This window comes from Chrysochloris asiatica, unplaced genomic scaffold (assembly GCF_000296735.1).
Source record: "Chrysochloris asiatica unplaced genomic scaffold, ChrAsi1.0 scaffold00451, whole genome shotgun sequence".
NCBI classification, from domain to species: Eukaryota; Metazoa; Chordata; class Mammalia; order Afrosoricida; family Chrysochloridae; genus Chrysochloris; species Chrysochloris asiatica.
The window spans coordinates 1,070,959-1,087,977 of NW_006408969.1; the positions used below are offsets into that span (position 1 = coordinate 1,070,959).

The 17,019-nt window shown below is 42.6% G+C and overlaps 1 protein-coding gene across 4 annotated transcripts in view; it reads right to left on the bottom strand.

The window, feature by feature from the left end:
* SGSM1 (small G protein signaling modulator 1) overlaps positions 1–17,019 on the bottom strand; it is a 92,000-nt gene that overhangs the window by 31,345 nt on the left and 43,636 nt on the right. For 2 of the 4 annotated variants that reach the window (XM_006877268.1, XM_006877267.1), the window contains 2 exons: positions 5,956–6,084; positions 5,379–5,561 (listed from right to left, as the gene is read on the bottom strand). In XM_006877268.1, coding sequence (XP_006877330.1) covers positions 5,379–5,561; positions 5,956–6,084 — 312 coding nt within the window. The remainder of the gene's footprint in view (positions 1–5,378; positions 5,562–5,955; positions 6,085–17,019) is intronic. The other 2 variants (XM_006877270.1, XM_006877269.1) reach the window with 1 other exon arrangement.

The window sequence follows — 17,019 nt, forward strand, 5'->3', positions numbered from 1 at the left end:
TTCCAGAACAGGAAGAATCACACAAGTCCACAGAGGAGATAGTTGAAGAGTTTCTGGAAGAAAATTTCCCTAACATCTTGAAAAACTAAAAGATAAGCATTCAAGAAGCTCAACGAACCCCAGGAGGGATAGACCATAAAAGAAAATCACCAAGCCATATCATAATCAAGCTCTCCAAAATCAAAGATAAGGACAGAATCCTGAAAGCAGCTAGGTAAAGAAAAGTGTAACATACAAAAGCAAGCAAATCAGTTTAAGCTTGGATCTCTCAGCAGAAACCAGGCAGGCAAGAAAGCAATGGGGAGACAAATATAAAACCCTGAAAGAAAGAAAAAAAAACTGCCAACCAAGAATCCTCTACCCACCAAAGCTGTCAATCAAATATGAAGGTGTAATCAAAACATTCCAGGATAAACAGAAGCTAAGGGATTTTGCCAAAGCCAACCCTGCAATGAAAAACATCCTAAAGGGAGTTCTGTGGACTGAGAACCAAGAGACAACAACCAGAGACTGACATATGTGGCAGCATCACCCTGAAATCAATCGACAAACAGAAGAGTCAAGAACAGAATAAAACTATAAGAACAGAGGATCTAGGAGATCAGTCTATGATCAAAACACTTACAATGTGAAAGAAGGTAAACACAGAGGGAAAAAAAGATCCAGGTGGGGAGAAGATCAGGTAGATTACAGGATAAAATAGATGGTCTTAAATGGAGGGAAAAGTTAATGGAATATAAAGTAACCACAACAGTGGGGTTGGGGTGGGTGTTTTAGTTTGGGTATTGAGGAGGGCAATACAAGAAGGGGGATGAACAAGAACAAGATAGATAGGGGAACACTGAGACAGGTTTGCATAGGCTCAGTGGGACAGAGGTAAATAGTGATGCATGCTCAACCTTGGAACAACAGGGCTCTGTGATACAGGGATCTAGGCACGAATCGGGCTGCGAACCTTAAGGTCAGCAGTTCGAAACTATCAGCCACTCCATGGGAGAAAGATGAGGCTTTCTACTCCCGTAAAGATTTACACCTGTCGGAACCGACTCGATGACACTTAACAACAACAACAACAGGCATACTTTGAAGAGGGGAAAAAATACTAAAAGGCTTGACTGTCTTAGGAATATTGGTTTCCCTTGCCTACTGTTGTAAATTAGGCACTTGAGTGGGATAGAAAGGAATGTTGGGAAACATGATTACAAAAGAAATCTGTAAGCCCATCTTCAGCCAATAACTGATTGGAATACCAAAAAGGGATTCTAGAACTTGCCCAATGAAATATGCCTCTTGTGGAGCATTTGCAGAGTATAGGACCTTAGGTGGAATCCTGAGTGCCATCCAGAACCTTCTGAGGTGGGACATTCCCACTAACAAGGACAAGCAGACCATCCTGGAAAAGCTTGAGCAACAGAAGATATATCTTCATAGAAAGACCATCAGGAAAAACCCAAAACAAAAATGTCAGCATGACTGGCTACCACAAGAAAAAGCAAGCTGTTTGCCAAAAAGCCATCAGGGCAAGCAAGTAAGATCCTTAAAGACAAGCTCCCCTCTAAGACTGAAACTCAAAGGGAACACATGAGCAAGCATGTAAGCTTGCTGGTGACCACATTGATCTACTGGTGAGCGGAAGAGTGGGGAAAGGCAGAAATGAAGAAATGGGCTGAGTCAACCACAGTCCATTGACTCCTGTTGACCTGGAGATTAGAGAGAGAAGAGGAAGGGCTGGTTAGTCCAAAGTATGGTGAGACCTGGGGACACCTGAGCCCATGGACAAGGACATAGACACAGAGGGTTACAGCTGAAGATGAAGCATTCAGCTTATATGAAGTGAGGGGAGATGCACAAGAACACCCAAACTTGCAGACAGTACCCATTTGACCTAGTCTCAATCAGAACTTGCCTAGAGGAAGATTACCAAAAAAAAAATTTTTTTAATAAAGGAAACAAGGGTAAATTGCTACAATTTGATGAGCCTGACCTATACTCATGGAGGTAGTAACTCTAAATACCAATAGAGAGGGAAGGAGTCTTCACATCAAGTATCAATGCTATCCCCTCTGTACACAGGGTAGATAGGGATGGGCAACTTAGACATTGGCTACCTAAAATAGGGGGCGAAGGGCTATAAAGTGACTGGCTTACAAGGTTTCATGATGGAGTCTAGTTTAAGAGTGTGTGTGTGTGGAAAAAAATAGTGTGTAGTGGAAGAAAGAGTTCCCACTGAATAGTTTTCATTTTGTCTAGATGGGTCTGGTTAAGAGATGGGGATAAGATTATTATGATTCAATAGTGAGTAATTGTTATCATGACTAATTGTGACTGTCACAGTTGTAAAGGTAGAAGTTTTGTAACAAAAATAGGGGAGCGGTTAATCTTACAGTCCAGAAACAAGAGGACCCTAAGACCATCAAGGGAGAAGAGCACAAGCAGAATGTGGGACCTTATCCAGAGAAGCAGCAATGCCAGAGATGGAAGCAGAGATGGTGTCATGGAGAGGGGGAGTGGCTGAGGACTCTAGATTCATGGGAAGAGCGGGAATAAGAGCTGGTGGCCAGGAGGCAGAATTGCAGAATGTGCTCTTTGGAGGTGTGAATTATTATATATGCCTGAGTGGTTTTTGTTTTTAAAAACAGCTAAAGTAAATAGTGAGAAATAGATTATAGTCATTGTAATGAAACAAAGTGTATGATTTGTTGAATGTAAAACTGATGATCTGCCCTTTAAACTTCACTCAGTCCACAATAAAAAACTTTTTTAAAAAAGGAAGGGGGGGGGTGGAATAGAGGTAAAAAAAAATCCATCCAAAATGGAAGGATTCTTCCTATCAAGATCAAGCTTGTTTCCTCAACGCACTGGGTTGATAGGGATGGGCAATTTAGATACTGTAAAGGCATGAAGTGGCTGGCTTACAAGCTTTTATGAATGTGCTTTGAGGAGGGTAAGGTAAAATACCCACTGAATAGTTTTCCTGGTTTCCAACTGGATCTGATGAAAGGGTATGGGAGATGATGCTGATAGGATTTTATGATACAGTTGTGAGTAATTGTCAGCAGGATTAATAAAAATCATCACAACTGTAATTATAGAAGATACGTAACTAAAAGGGGAGTGTAGTTAATCTTTCATTTCAGGAACAGACCATCCCAGGACCATCAAGAAGAAAGACCATGAATGGAGCATGAGATCCTACCCAGAAAAGCAGCAACAGCAGAGATAGAGCAGCTGAGGACTCTCGGTCCATGGACGAGAAAGGCTGTGTGCCTGTGAGCAGGAGGCAGGCTTGCAAAATATGTCCTTTGGATATTTAAAAGAATGTACATTTTTTATTTTTTATGTGTACATAAAAAAAAAGACACTAGAATTTTATGTGAATAAAGCATATCTATGAGAAAAAAAATGGTTGAAATAGCAAGTATTTTGTGGTATGTATATTGGAGTCCTGATGTGGTGTTGTAGGGGAAACTCTGGACTATTAAACATAAGGTTGGTGGTTCAAACCCACCAGTCACTCCTTGGAAACTCTATACAGGGTCACTATGAGTTGGAACTAAATCAGCTGCACTTAATACCAGCACCATATTGCTCATAGCAGCCCTGAAGGACAGAGTAGAGTCACTCCCCAGGGTTTCCAAAACGGTCAGTCTTCATCTGTCTCCTGTGGAGCTGGTGGGTTTGAACTGTCAACCTCTGAGTTACTAGCCCAATGCTTAGCCACTGTGCCACTTAGACTCCTTTGATCCTACATTGTTGATCCTATATGCTGCATGTCAGTTCTGACTCATAGCAACCCTGTGTAGGATTTCCAAGGAGCAGCTAATGAGTTTGAACTGCTGACCTTGTGGTTCAGATCACCTTGCAGTCAAGTGCTTTATCCCACAGTGCCACACCAAGAATGTAAATTGGGGAGGTTTCTCTAGTTGACTTTGGCTTTTGCCCGTGTATCTAGTTTAGGAATTGGTTGGTGTATGGCATCAGCTGGTTCCACATGTAGGTGTGGTTGTGTGGTCAAAGTGTTCAGGTGACATGTTGAGCAATTTTGACATCAAGGTTTTGAATCCTTCAGAAGCATAAAGCCTCATCTTTCTCCCATGGAGTGACTGGTGGGCTTGAACTTCCAACCTTGTGGTTCACAGTCTAGCATTTATTCTCTAGAGTCAATGCATTCCCTTGATCCTATTATGGTTAGATCTTAAAAGCACACAATGCTCAAACAAACTATTTTTTGGTTTAAAGGTCTCACGGGGTATTTTTGGTTTAAGCTTTAGAGTGTCTCAGGGCAATAGTTTTGGAGGTTCATCAGCTTTGCTGGTTCCACTGCCCTCTAACTTACAGTCTATGCTCTTCTATTGCTGGGCTTGGTCATCAGACTTACCATGCCATCAAACCTGACACAAGCTGTGGTTTGAACAGCACTTGTGCAGTTCAGCTTTCTCTCTCCTATCACCTGCTTTCACCTGAGAACATGCCCAGATTCACCTGCTGGAGGTTAAGAGAGGCCAACCAACATCAACCAGCCACTGACAGCAAGGCAGGTGAGCCCCACTTGACCAGGCTCTGAGCAGAACTGCCCAGCTGACCTGTAGACTCATGAACAAAAGCAAAGGTTTCTTGTTGAAAGTCCCAATATTTTGATGGCCATTTCTTATGGCAGGATGATTGCAGCAACTGATGACAGAGACATAACTAGTGAAGAGAACTGATTTTTACCTGAGCTGCTCTTTGGGAAAACCGGAGGCTCTCTGAGGACAGGCCTATCTGCCACAATGTCTGGAGCATCCTGACTCCAAACACAGTTTCTGGCACATCACAGGGACTCCAAGAGCACTTGCTGAGTAAATGGAAGCCAGGCACTATACTAGATGCTTGAGATGCACAATGTCATTTGAACTGCAAGCAAGCCTCCCTCATAAATTATTAAGTGCCGTCGAGCCAATTCTGACTCATAGCAATCCTATATACGGGTTTCTGAGGATCAGCTGGTGGGCCTGAACTGCCAACTCTCTGGTTAGTAGTCCAGTGCTTATCCTATAGTGCCACACCTGGACCCTCCCTTATACAAGGGGAAAACTAGAATGAAAAGATAATGGCCTTTTCCCATGAACTTTCTGAAGTCCCCTCATAGTCATAACCATTCCCATTTTGTAAACTAAGAAACGAAGGCTCTCAAGTAAAGGTGTTGACTGAGGAGCCAGAGTTAGGAAATGGTAGACCTGCAGTTCAAACCCAAGTCTGTCTGACTCCAAAGCCATCCCCCTCAAAAAAAGCTAGCAGTGCAACTGTCCCAGTGCCCCAGGCAGCTACCCCTCAGCACCCCAGCTAAAGCAGCTCCCAGCCTCCACTGCCCTCCATGCTCCCCAAGTAGCACCCATCACCTCGTTGCTGACAGTGGAGTCCCGATGCATCATCCGGTGCAGTTGGCTGTCCAAGCTGGCCCCCGACGAGCACTTGGCCAGGGCGGCTGCATGCGACTCACGCTCCCTCTGCCGCACAATGGCCTCGCAGCCCAGCCACTCAGCCATGGTCTGTGCATAGCAGGCATGAACCTGCTCATCCACCTGCAGAGCAGATTGGAGGTGTCCCAAATGTGGGATCCCTGGGGATAGGGGATCCCCAAGTCCTGACTACACCCACCCAATTTCACGTGGTTCACCTCCCACAGGCATAGACTGAGCACCCACCATCACGCAGTCCCCTGGGGATACTCCAAAGCTAGTAAGGATGATCCTGCCTTTGTTTTTACTCAAAATAAAAAGTGCAATTAAAAAATAAGCATCGGTGTGGCTTGGGCTGCATTTCTAGTGGATAATGTTGTCCTCAAGTTTCCAGTCTCCCACGTCTCCTTGCCCCACTTTTGTCCAACAGGGGACCAAAATGCTGTCCCCAGACCCACAGCATCTAGCTCTGTATGATACCAATGACCCAACTCACTGCCCAATTGGGGTAACCAACCTCCTTCCTCTCGGCTGCCGACATCCCAAACTGGTAGTGACCCAGGAGGAATGGCCACACAGCCTTTCGGATCTCTGGCTGGATGCCTCCAAAGTAGACCAGGCGCAGCAGCTCCTGCTCCTCGTAGCTCTGTGGTGAGCAGGGCAAGGCAAAGAGTTTGGTCAACAGAAAACAAGGGAAGGCCCCTTCTAAGACTGAAACTCAAAGGGAACCCATGAGCAGCCTAGTATGCTTGCTGGTGAACACTCTGGTCAACTTGTGAGTGGAAGTGGGGGAAATGCAGCAATGAAGACATGGATTGAGTTTGGCCATGTTCTATTGACACACATTAACCTTGAGATGAGAAAGAAGAGGAAGGGCTGGCTGGTCTGAAATATAGGGAGAGGTGTGAACTCCAGAGCTTATGGGCACTGGGGGCTAGAACTGAGAGTGAAGTGGCCAACTGGTCTGAAGTGTGGGGAGGTGTGTGTGAACTCCCAAACTTGCAGTTAGTACCCATTTGACATAGCTTGAAGGCTAGCTGACCAAAACTCAATCAGATGAAGATCAAGAAGCTTGATACTGTGAGCAAACATAAATTGCTACGATTTGATGAACTGGAACTTTGCTTACGGATGCAATTGCTCAAAATTCCAACTGAAATGGAAGGATTCTTCATATCAAAGATAAAGTTTGTTTCAATCTTATTTCAAGCTTGTTGATAGGGACAGACAGTGTAGATACTGGCTATCAAAAATGGGGGCTATAAAGGCACCAAGTGGCTGGCTTACACGCTTTCATGAGTATACTTAGCTTCAGAATAAGGTGGGTAAGGCAGAATCCCCACTGACTAGTTTTCCTTTTTTTCCCAAATGGATCTGATGAAAGGGGATGAGGGGTGATGCTTATAGAATTTTATGATTCAATTGTAACTGTTATCAGGATTAATCACAATTATAAAAATTGTAATTGTAGAGGATGTATAACTAAAAGGGGGAAGTAGTTAATCTTTCATTTCAGGAAAAGAGGACCCCAGGACCATCAAGAAGGAAGAGCATGAGTGGAATGTGAGATCCTACCCAAAAAAGTGTCAACAGCATAGATGTTGGTAGAGGTGATAGCACAGAGAGATAGAGCAGCTGAGGACTCAAGGCCCGTGGACTGAGAAAGGCTGTGTGCCTGCAGGCAGGTGGCTGGCTTGCAAATGTGCCCTTTGGACATTTAAATGAATATATATTTTTTGTTTTGTATGTGTACATCAAATATTTTTGCTTTGTTCATTTGTGAAATACAAGGTGTAAAAGGGAAGCCACAGGGTAGAAGTAGGAAAACTGTTGTTGCAGGGAGGGGAGTGTAATCATTGAGATGAAACAAAATGTATGATTGGTCGAAAGTAAAGCTGATGATCTTGTCAAAAAAAGTAAATACCATGGTTTGGGTCAGGTGCAACTTTCTCCTCAAAGTGACACCTTCACTCTTAACACTTTTAAGCATTTTTTTGCAATAGATTTGTCCAGTGTATTACACCATTTGATTTTTTTTTGTCGTTGCTTCTATGAACATTGATCATGGATGAAGTCCTTGACAACTTCAATCTTTTCTCCATTTATCATGATGTTATTTAATGGTCCAGATGTTATGATTTTTGTTTTCTTCATATTGATATGCAATCCCCACTGAAGGCTGTAGTCTTTGATTTTCATCAGTAAGTACATCAAGTCATCTTCACTTTTAGCAAACAAGACTATGTTGTCTGCATATCGCAGATTGTTAATGAGTCTTCCTCCAATCCTGATGCCACATTATTCATATAATCCAGCTTCTAGAATTATTTGCTCAGCATACAGATTGAATAAATACAGTGAAAAGATACAAAAAAAGGAAAGAAAATAGGGGGAGGGTAGATTTTAAAAAGAAAATAGGGGGAGGGTAGAACTTTGATAAGAAAATAGGGGGAGGGTAGAACCCTGCAATCCCATTTCTTGGACTAGCCTTCAGAGAGCCTGACATGAATGAACACACAGACTTAGGTACCAGATACCCACCATATTCCATTATTAAAATTCTACTTCAAATTTTAACATGTGTCTTATGTGTGCCCACTGCCATTGAGTCAATCCCAACTCACAGTGACCTATTGGACAGAATAGAACTTCTCCATAGGGTTTCCGAGGCTGTAAATCTCTACAAAAGCAGACTGCCTTATCTTTCTCCCAAGAAATGGCTGGTGGGTTTGAACCACTGACCCTTCAATTAGCAGATCGATGCTTAGCCTGTTATGTCACCAGGGCTCCTAATCTCAGGTGTACCCAATCCAATGGCAAAGAAGCCCATTCCTTTGTCCCTGTTGGGCATTTTGATTTAGAATGAACAAATTTGTGCTGGAAGAAGTATAGCCATCATGTTCCTTTGACCCTAGGATGGCCAGACTTTCTCTCACATTCATTGGCTGTGTAATCAGTAGGGACCAGTCCCTGGAGAAGAATATCATGCTTGGCAAAGTGGAAGGTCAGTGAGAAAGAGGAAGATCCTCAAGGACATGAATGGGTACAGTGGCTATAACAATGGGCTCAAACATATCACCGATAGTGAGGATGGTGCAGGACTGGTCAGTGTTTCATTCTATTGTTCACAGGATCATTATGAGTCAGAAACTACTAGGTGGTACCTCACAACAACATTATGAAGGCAGCCATGTCAAAGCTGTTAAAAAATCAGAGACTTATTTAAGGCAGAGGCCACAAGCTCTTCATCAAAACTCCATGCCCTCTCCTCCCTAAGCCACAGCTAGACTCCATTGCAGTTTGACAGGGTCATGTGACTGAGTGCTGGACAATGGAGTGAGAGGGAGTGATAGGGGCATTTACAGGCCTGGGCTTTTCGGACACAGATGTTATCTTTCCACACTGTCTCATTTCCCTTCTGCTGGATGGAAAGCAGGAGGCCCAGAAGCAAGATGGTAATTCAAGGCTGATGGAGCCTGGGAGAAGAAGTGCCCACCCACAAAAAACACCCACACAAGATGCCTGAGCGAATGGACACCCGACCCCCTCCCCTGGACGGTTCTACTGAATGTGCACAGAGCTCCTCAACATTTAAAGTGACAGTTTCCACTTAAAACTAATGGCCACCACTCATCTGTCAGTTTGTTGTACTATGGTGGCTTACGAGTTGCTGTGATTCTGAAAGCTATGTCACCAGTATTTTAAATAACATGGTGGATAGGTTTCAGATGAGCTTCCAGAAAAAGACAGATTAGGAAGAAACAGTGACAAACTACTTCTGAATCTTTAGTCACTGAAAACCTTATGAATAGCAGAGAAACACTGTCAGATATGGTGCCGGAGAATGAGCCCATCAAGTTGGAAAGCACTCAAAATGCCACTGGGGAAGAGCTGCCTCCTGAAAGTAGAGTTGACCATGAAAACGCAAATGGAGTAAAGCCTGTGGAAGAAAAGCCCGCGGGACCTTCATTTGATGATGGGGCGCAACTCAAAATGAAGAGAAACAGCTATAAACATCCATTGAAAATCGGAACATGAAATGTACGAAGTATAAATCTGGGAAAATTGCAAGTTGTAAAAAAGGAAATGGAACGCATAAACATCGATATCTTAGGCATTAGTGAGCTGAAATGGACTGGTACTGGCCATTTTGAATCTGATGATCACATGGTTTACTATGCCGGGAATGACAAATTGAAGAGGAATGGTGTTGCATTCATCATCAAAAAGAACATATCCAAATCACTCATGAGATACAACATTGTCTGTGATAGGATAATATCCATGCGCCTACAGGGAAGCCCAGTTAATACCACTATTATTCAAATTTATGCACCAACCACTAAACCCAGTGAAGATGAAATGGAAGACTTCTACCAACTTCTTCAATCTGAAATTGATCAAACATACAATCAAGATGTATTGATGATTACTGGTGATTGGAATGCAAAGGTTGGGAGCAAAGAGGAAGGATCAGTAGTTGGTTATAGAAATGATGCTGGAGAACGCATGGTAGAATTCTGCAAAATCAATGATCTGTTCATTTCAAATACCTTCTTTAGATAGCATAAAAGATGACTATACACATGGACCTCACCAGATGGAATACATAGAAATCAAATTGACTACATTTGCGAAAGAGACAATGGAAACGCTCCGTATCATCAGTGAAAACAAGGCCAGGGGCAGGCTGTGCAAATTCAAACTAAAGCTGAAGAAAATGAAAACAAGTCCACGAGAGCCAAAATATGACCTTGATTATATCCTACCTGAATTTAGAGATCATCTGAAGAACAGATTTGATATATTAAACACTAAAGACCGAAGACCATAAGAGTTGTGGGATGACATAAAGAACATCATACATGAAGAAAGCAAAAAGGCATTGAGAAGACAAGAAAGAAGGAAAAGGTCAAAATGGATGTCAGAAGAGACACTGAAACTTGCTCTCCAGCATAGAGATGCTAAAGCAAATGGAAGAAATGAGGAGGTCCAAGAGCTAAACAGAAAATTACAAGCATTAGCTCGAGAAGATAAAGCCAAATATTACAACAAAATGTGCAAAGATCTGGAATAAAAAAACCAAAAAGGAAGAATACGCTCAGCATTCCTCAAGCTAGGGGAACTGAGGAAAAAATTCAAGCCTTGACTTTCGTTATTGAAAGATTTACTGGGCAAATTATGAATGGTGCAGAAAGCATCAAGAGAAAGTGGAAGGAATACACAGAGTCACTGTACCAAAAGGAAATGGTTAATGTTCAACCATTTCAAGAGGTAGCATATGATCAAGAACCAATGATCCTGAAAGAGGACGTCCAAGGTGCACTGAAGGAATTGGCAAAGAACAAGGAACCAGGAATTGATGGAATCAAAATTGAAATCTTTCAAGAAAGTGAGGTGGCACAGGAGGCACTCACTCATATCTACCAAGAAATTTGGAAGACAACTATCTGGCCAACTGATTGGAAGAGATCCATATTTGTGTCCACTCCAAAGAGAGGTGACCCAACGGAATGCGGAAATCATCATTTGTTTCAACTAGTTTGTCCTCAGATTGCTGTCACATGGACTCCAATTCATGGCCACCCCTTGTGTGGTCGAGTGGAACTGTACTCCTCAGGGTTTTCAATGGCTGACTTTTCAGAAATATATCACCAGGCCTTTCTTCCTAGGTGCCTCTGGGTGGACTGGAACCTTTCACTTAGCAGCTGTGTGTCTTTATCATTTGCACTGTTGTTACTGAATGCTGCTGGGCTGATTCCAATTCATTGGGGCCCCATGTGCTAGAGCAGAAGTGTCTCATTGGGGTTTCTAGACTGTCATCTTTATGTGAGCAGCTGTTAGATCTTGCTTCCACAGAGCAGTGCAGTGCGTGTTTTCAAACTGCCAACTTTTCGGTTATCAGTCAAGTTTTTAATCATTGCTGTGTTGTTACGAGGTACCATGAGTTAGCTCTGACTCATAGCGACCACATGCATGACAGAACAGAACACTGCCAGGTCCTGTGCCATCTTCACCATTGTTGTTCTGTTGAACCCATTGGGTGATTACCAGAATCTCCTGAGGGCACTTTAAAAAAAATACAGTCTTGGTCCCTAACTCCCAGAGATGATAAATCATTAAAACTGAAATGAGCTGCCCCAAGGTTTAGAAATCTTTGAAATCTCTCAGGAAATGTGCGTTCTCACAAACTGTCAGGGAACACGAATGCTCACACATTCTGAGAAAGTGAGCTGGCGCGGTGATTTAAAACGTAAAAACCCACTGTTGAGCTGATTCCAATTCACAGTGATCCTCGAGGACAGGGGAGTCTTGGTGTGCCGTTGTGGGTTAATGTGCTGAATTGCAAAGTAAGTTTGAACCATACGGTTGGCGGTTCAAGCTGACCAACTGCTCCTCGGAAACCCTATACAGGGTCGTTATGAGTTAGAACCAACTCCAACAGCACTTAACAACAATTTGAGGGCAGAGTAGAACTGCCCCCATAGCACATTGCTTCATCTTTCTCCTGAGGAGTTGTTGACGGGTTTGAACCACGACCCTGATGTTAGTAGCCGATTGATGCTTAACCCACTGTACCACCAGAGTTCCTAATTTACATTTACATTTACATTAATCAATTTTCCTTCTAGGAATTCACTCTAGAAACAGTAGCTCAAATCTACCAGTCACTCATCAAAAGAAAGACGAGGCTTTCTGCTCCTATAAAGCTTTACAACCTCGAAAACCCTATACAGGGTTGCTGAGTCGTAACCCACTCCATTGCACATCACCACCACCACCAGTACTGAAAAGTATGTGCTCATAAAGATGTTACCTGGAGTCAATTGCATGGAATCATAATTTTTTTAAAAAAAAAGGTAAACAAAGACTCTAAACATTCAATCAGTAGGGGAAGATTTGAATAGATATGGAGGGTCAGAGAAAAAGAGGAAAACCCCCAATGAGATGGATTAGCCAAGTGGCAGCATCGATGGACTCAAGCATGGCAACAGTAGTGAGGTTGGCCCAGGATCAGACAGTATTTCGTTCTGCTGTGCATAAGGTCGCTATGGGTCAGTACCCACTCGATGGCACCTAACAACAACATAAATAAGACAATGATGTTCTAGCATTCAGAATGGCATTTAGATGTTTGAAAGAGTCCTTCATGTCTTAAGTGACAAAAGCAAGTTTGTCACTTAAAATACGACCTCATTAAAAAACGAAAACAAAAAGCCTAGCCCCTATATGTCAGTTTGTCAAACTGTGGTGCCTTGCATGTTGCTATGCCAACAGTACTTAAATACCTGCATGGTCACCATAGTGGACAGGATTCTGTAGAGCTTACAAACGAAGACAGACTAGGAAGAGAGGCCTGGTGATCTCCTTATGAAAATTAACCAATGAAAACCCCATGGAGCAGAACAGAATACTGTGTGATACAGAACTGGAAGATGTCCCCCTAGGTTGGAAGGCACTCCAAATACACGGTGGCCGTAACAATGGGCTCAAGAACGTTGTTGTTAAGTGCCATCAAGCCGGTTCTGATCCATAGCAACTCTGTATAGGGTCTCCGAGGAGCGGCTGGTGAGCTTGAACCGCCACTCTTGCAGTTCAAATGACTTTGCAGTCTAGCTCATTAACCCAAAGTGCTGTGGCTCCCAATGATTATAAAATGCTGCCAGGCAATGCTTCATTCTGTTGTACATTGGGTCTCCATGAGTGTGCACAAACACAACAATAATTCACAACCACCCCTATACAAATGTATCTATCAGTGGGCGTTATGGTGTGGTGCTGTAGGATAAGCACTGGATAAGCATGAGGTCAGCAGTTCAAACCCTACACATGGTCTGTCTGGGTCAGAACCAATTCAGTGACACTAAATAACAACAATGGATGGATAGGAAGTGTACAGAAGGATTTATGTCAAATTGATCCCAACTACTAAGATCAAGACAATTCAGAGTCATAGAGACCCTACAGGACAAGGCAAAACTGCTCCAAAGGATCCGAGGCTATAACCTTTATAGAATAAGACAGACTCATCTTTCTCCTTTGGAACAACTGGTAGACTTGAACCTCCAACTTCATGGTTAGAAGACCAATACTTGCCAAACTGATGTTATTGTTGTTGTTAAGTGCTGTTCTGACTCATAGTGACCCTGTATAGGGTTTCCAAGGAACAGCTGGTGGGTTTGAACTGCTGATCTTGTGGTTCGCTGTCCAGTGTTAACCCTACAATGCCACACCAGGAGTCCTGTTCATTAATTCAGAGGACTAGAACTAAGGGCATGAGGTAGAGAGAGAAATTCTTTTATTATTATCATTCTCATTCTTATTTTAGACATCGATGCATTCTTAGAATTATTCTAACAAGTAGGCATAACTTCTGCAAATTAGAAAAATAAAGTTTTGGCAAAACCAAAAATAACCTTTTTGCTTGTTCAAGCTTGGGGAGCGGTTTTTTTCCCCACTTTTTTTTTTTTTTTTTTTTTTAATGTCCCTAGAGTTGTGCCCAGAATGACACCTTCTCACCAATACCTGGAAGCCAGCATGGCCCACATGCTCCCCAGCTTGGCCCTCCCTAGGACCCACAACAGACTGGGCCACTAGATTCACCCCAGCTTCTCCCCTAATGCCTGTTCTGACCCATGGAAAAACTAAACCAAAACCAAAACCACTGCCATCAAGTCCATTCTGACTCATAGTGACCCTATAGGACACAGAAGAACTGCCCCATATGATTTCCACGGCTGTCAGTCTTTATAGAAATAGATTGCTTCATCTTTCTCCTCCAAGAGGTAGATCTGAACTGCTGACCATGCAGTTAACGGCTAAATGTGTAATGTACTGTGCCCCCAGGGTTCCTTTATCTATCTATATATACATCTGCAGAGGTGGTAATGAGTTGCGGTGTATTCACGCCCACTCAAGGTGACTCCATATGCAACAGAATGAAACCTTGCCTGGCGCCATCTTTATAAAATCATTGATATGTCTGAGCCCATTGTTGCAACCACTGTGTATTCGGAGTACCTTTCATCCCAGGGGCACATTGTCCAGCTTTCTACCAGACAGTATTCTCTTGGGTTTTTTAAGTGGGTTTTGTCTATCACCAACTACGAGATGTACTCCTCCAACAAAAGCTGGTGTGGCCAAATGCACTTGAAAGAAAGTTCCAGAGAGTCTCCTAAGATTCCCCAATTTCTTTAAGTTTTTATTGTGAATTATGTGATAGTTTACATGGGAGAACATTAGCTTTACACTCATCCTATCGTATATCGTTTCATTGCCATGATTACAATCACCTCCATGCATCATCAAACAACCAAAGGGTATATATACCCCATAAGCCTGCCCCTCGGTTGTCAGCACACAGCTCCTCTCCCTCTCTGGGTGTAGAGTCCCCAGCCATTCCATCTCTCCACATCATCTCTGCCTTCATCTCTGGCATCACTATTACTCTAGGTAGGGTCCCACACTCCGCTCTTCTCCCTTGATGGTCCCAGGGACCTCTGCTCCTGGACTGCAAAGTCAACCACTCCCCTCCTTTTGCTACAAAATGTCTACCTTTACACTTCAGATCCCCCAATTTCTTGAGAACAACAAGCATGCTTAGTATAACCAAGGTTCTGAGAAGTCCTGTTGAATATAGAAAGCTGTTTAATACCAAGTTTCCCAAGCTATTTGATCATGAACCTCTGTTCAAACATAAACATTTCCCTTGGAGGGCTATCTAGATTCCAGTAAAAAAAAAAAAAGAGAGAGAGAGAAATTCCTAGAAAGTATTCAATGATGGATTACGTCCAAGTGATATATCTAATGGTGGAAACTCGAGTTCATCATATAGTAGAACCTGTCCCCCACGAGGTGGGGAAGAAAGACTTCTGAACAAACAGTGCTAGGGTCTTCTTGGTCTAACAGCCTTACTCTAATTGAGCTGCTACCATGGACTGCCAGAAGAAACAAACAAATCTGTGTTGGAAGAAGTACAACCAGAATGTTCCTTAGAAGCCAAGATGGCCAGATTTTGTCTCTTCAGACATTTTATCAGGAAGGATGAGTTTCTAGAGAAGGACATCATACTTGGTAAAGCAGGGGTTATGTGAAAAAGAGGAAGACCCCCAATGAGATGGTTTGGCACAGTGACAACAGTAATGGGCTCAAGCTTAACAACAATTGTAAGGATGGCACAGGACTGGGCAGTGTTTAGTTCTGTTGTGCATAGGGTCACTATGAGTTGGAACCAAGTCGATGGCACTTAACAATATCATTCTAGGTCCTAAAACGGATGCCTGACCCAAGTCATGGTCTTTTCAATTACCTCATATGTTTGCAAAGTTTCGATAACGAAAAAGGAAACAGAAGAAGAATTGAGCAGTGTTGATGAGGAATATTGAATATAGCAGTAATTCGGCTTAGAAGAACTGTAACCAGAATGTTCCTTAGACAAGCAGACAGTGGTCATCAGGAAGGAACAAATGCTAGAAAAGGACATTTGATAAAGTAGGTGGTGGCACTCTACTGAGTTGATTCCAACTCATAGTGACCCTGTATAGGGTTTCCGAGGCTGTAAATCTTTTGTTGTTATTGCTAGGTACTGCTGAGTCAGTACGAGTCATAGCGACTCTCTGTACAACAGAACAAAACACTGCCCCATCCGGCACCAACCTCACAATCATTGCTACGCTTGAGCTCTCTGTGCTGTCACTGTGCCAAGCCATCTCGCTGGGGGTCTTCTCCTCCACTTTACCAAACATGATATCCTTTTCCAGGGTCTGGTCCTTTCTGATAATCTGTATAATTATGTATGAAAGATGAAGTCTCACCATCCTGGCTTCCAAGGAGCACTCTAGCTGTACTTCTTCCAACACAGAAGTATTTGTTCTTTCAGCAGTCCATGGTACTTTTAATATTCTTCTCCATCAATTCTTGTACAGGCATCCTTATTCATTGTCCAACTTTCACAGGCATATGAAGTGAATGAAAATACCATGGTTTGGCTCAGGCACACCTCAGTCCTCAAACTGTGCTCTTGAACACTTTTAAAAAGTCTTGTATAGCAGATTTGCCTAACACAATACGTCATTCGATTTCTTGACAACTGCTTCCATGAATGTTGATGGTTGATCCAAGCAAAATGAAGTCTTTGACACACTCCATTTAGTTCAGCCAACACAACCTATGTTCTAAGATTGTGAAACAAAGTTAAGTATCAAGGACATTAAGTGCTCATGTCTATTTACTGTTGTAAAAGGCCCATTGTATGTTTAAGTTCTGAGCTCCCATTCCAGCTTCACTATTTATGTACTATTAGTGTGACCTTGAAAAAAAAACTATTTCCTCTACATAAGCTGGTGCTTTAACAGGCCTTCCTTCATACATAATAGATAAAACTGATTTTGTATTTTGAAAATATGTAAACGAGAGGAATTTTTGTCACTGTTTTTTTTGATTCTCTAAACATGTTGTAGGGTAATCATGTCTTATTTATTTATTCAACAAGTAAGTACTTAGTACCCACAGTGAGGTTTCTATTATTCAACTCTACCCTCCTAAAGCTCAGATTCTATTGACATGAGATAGACATTAGTTG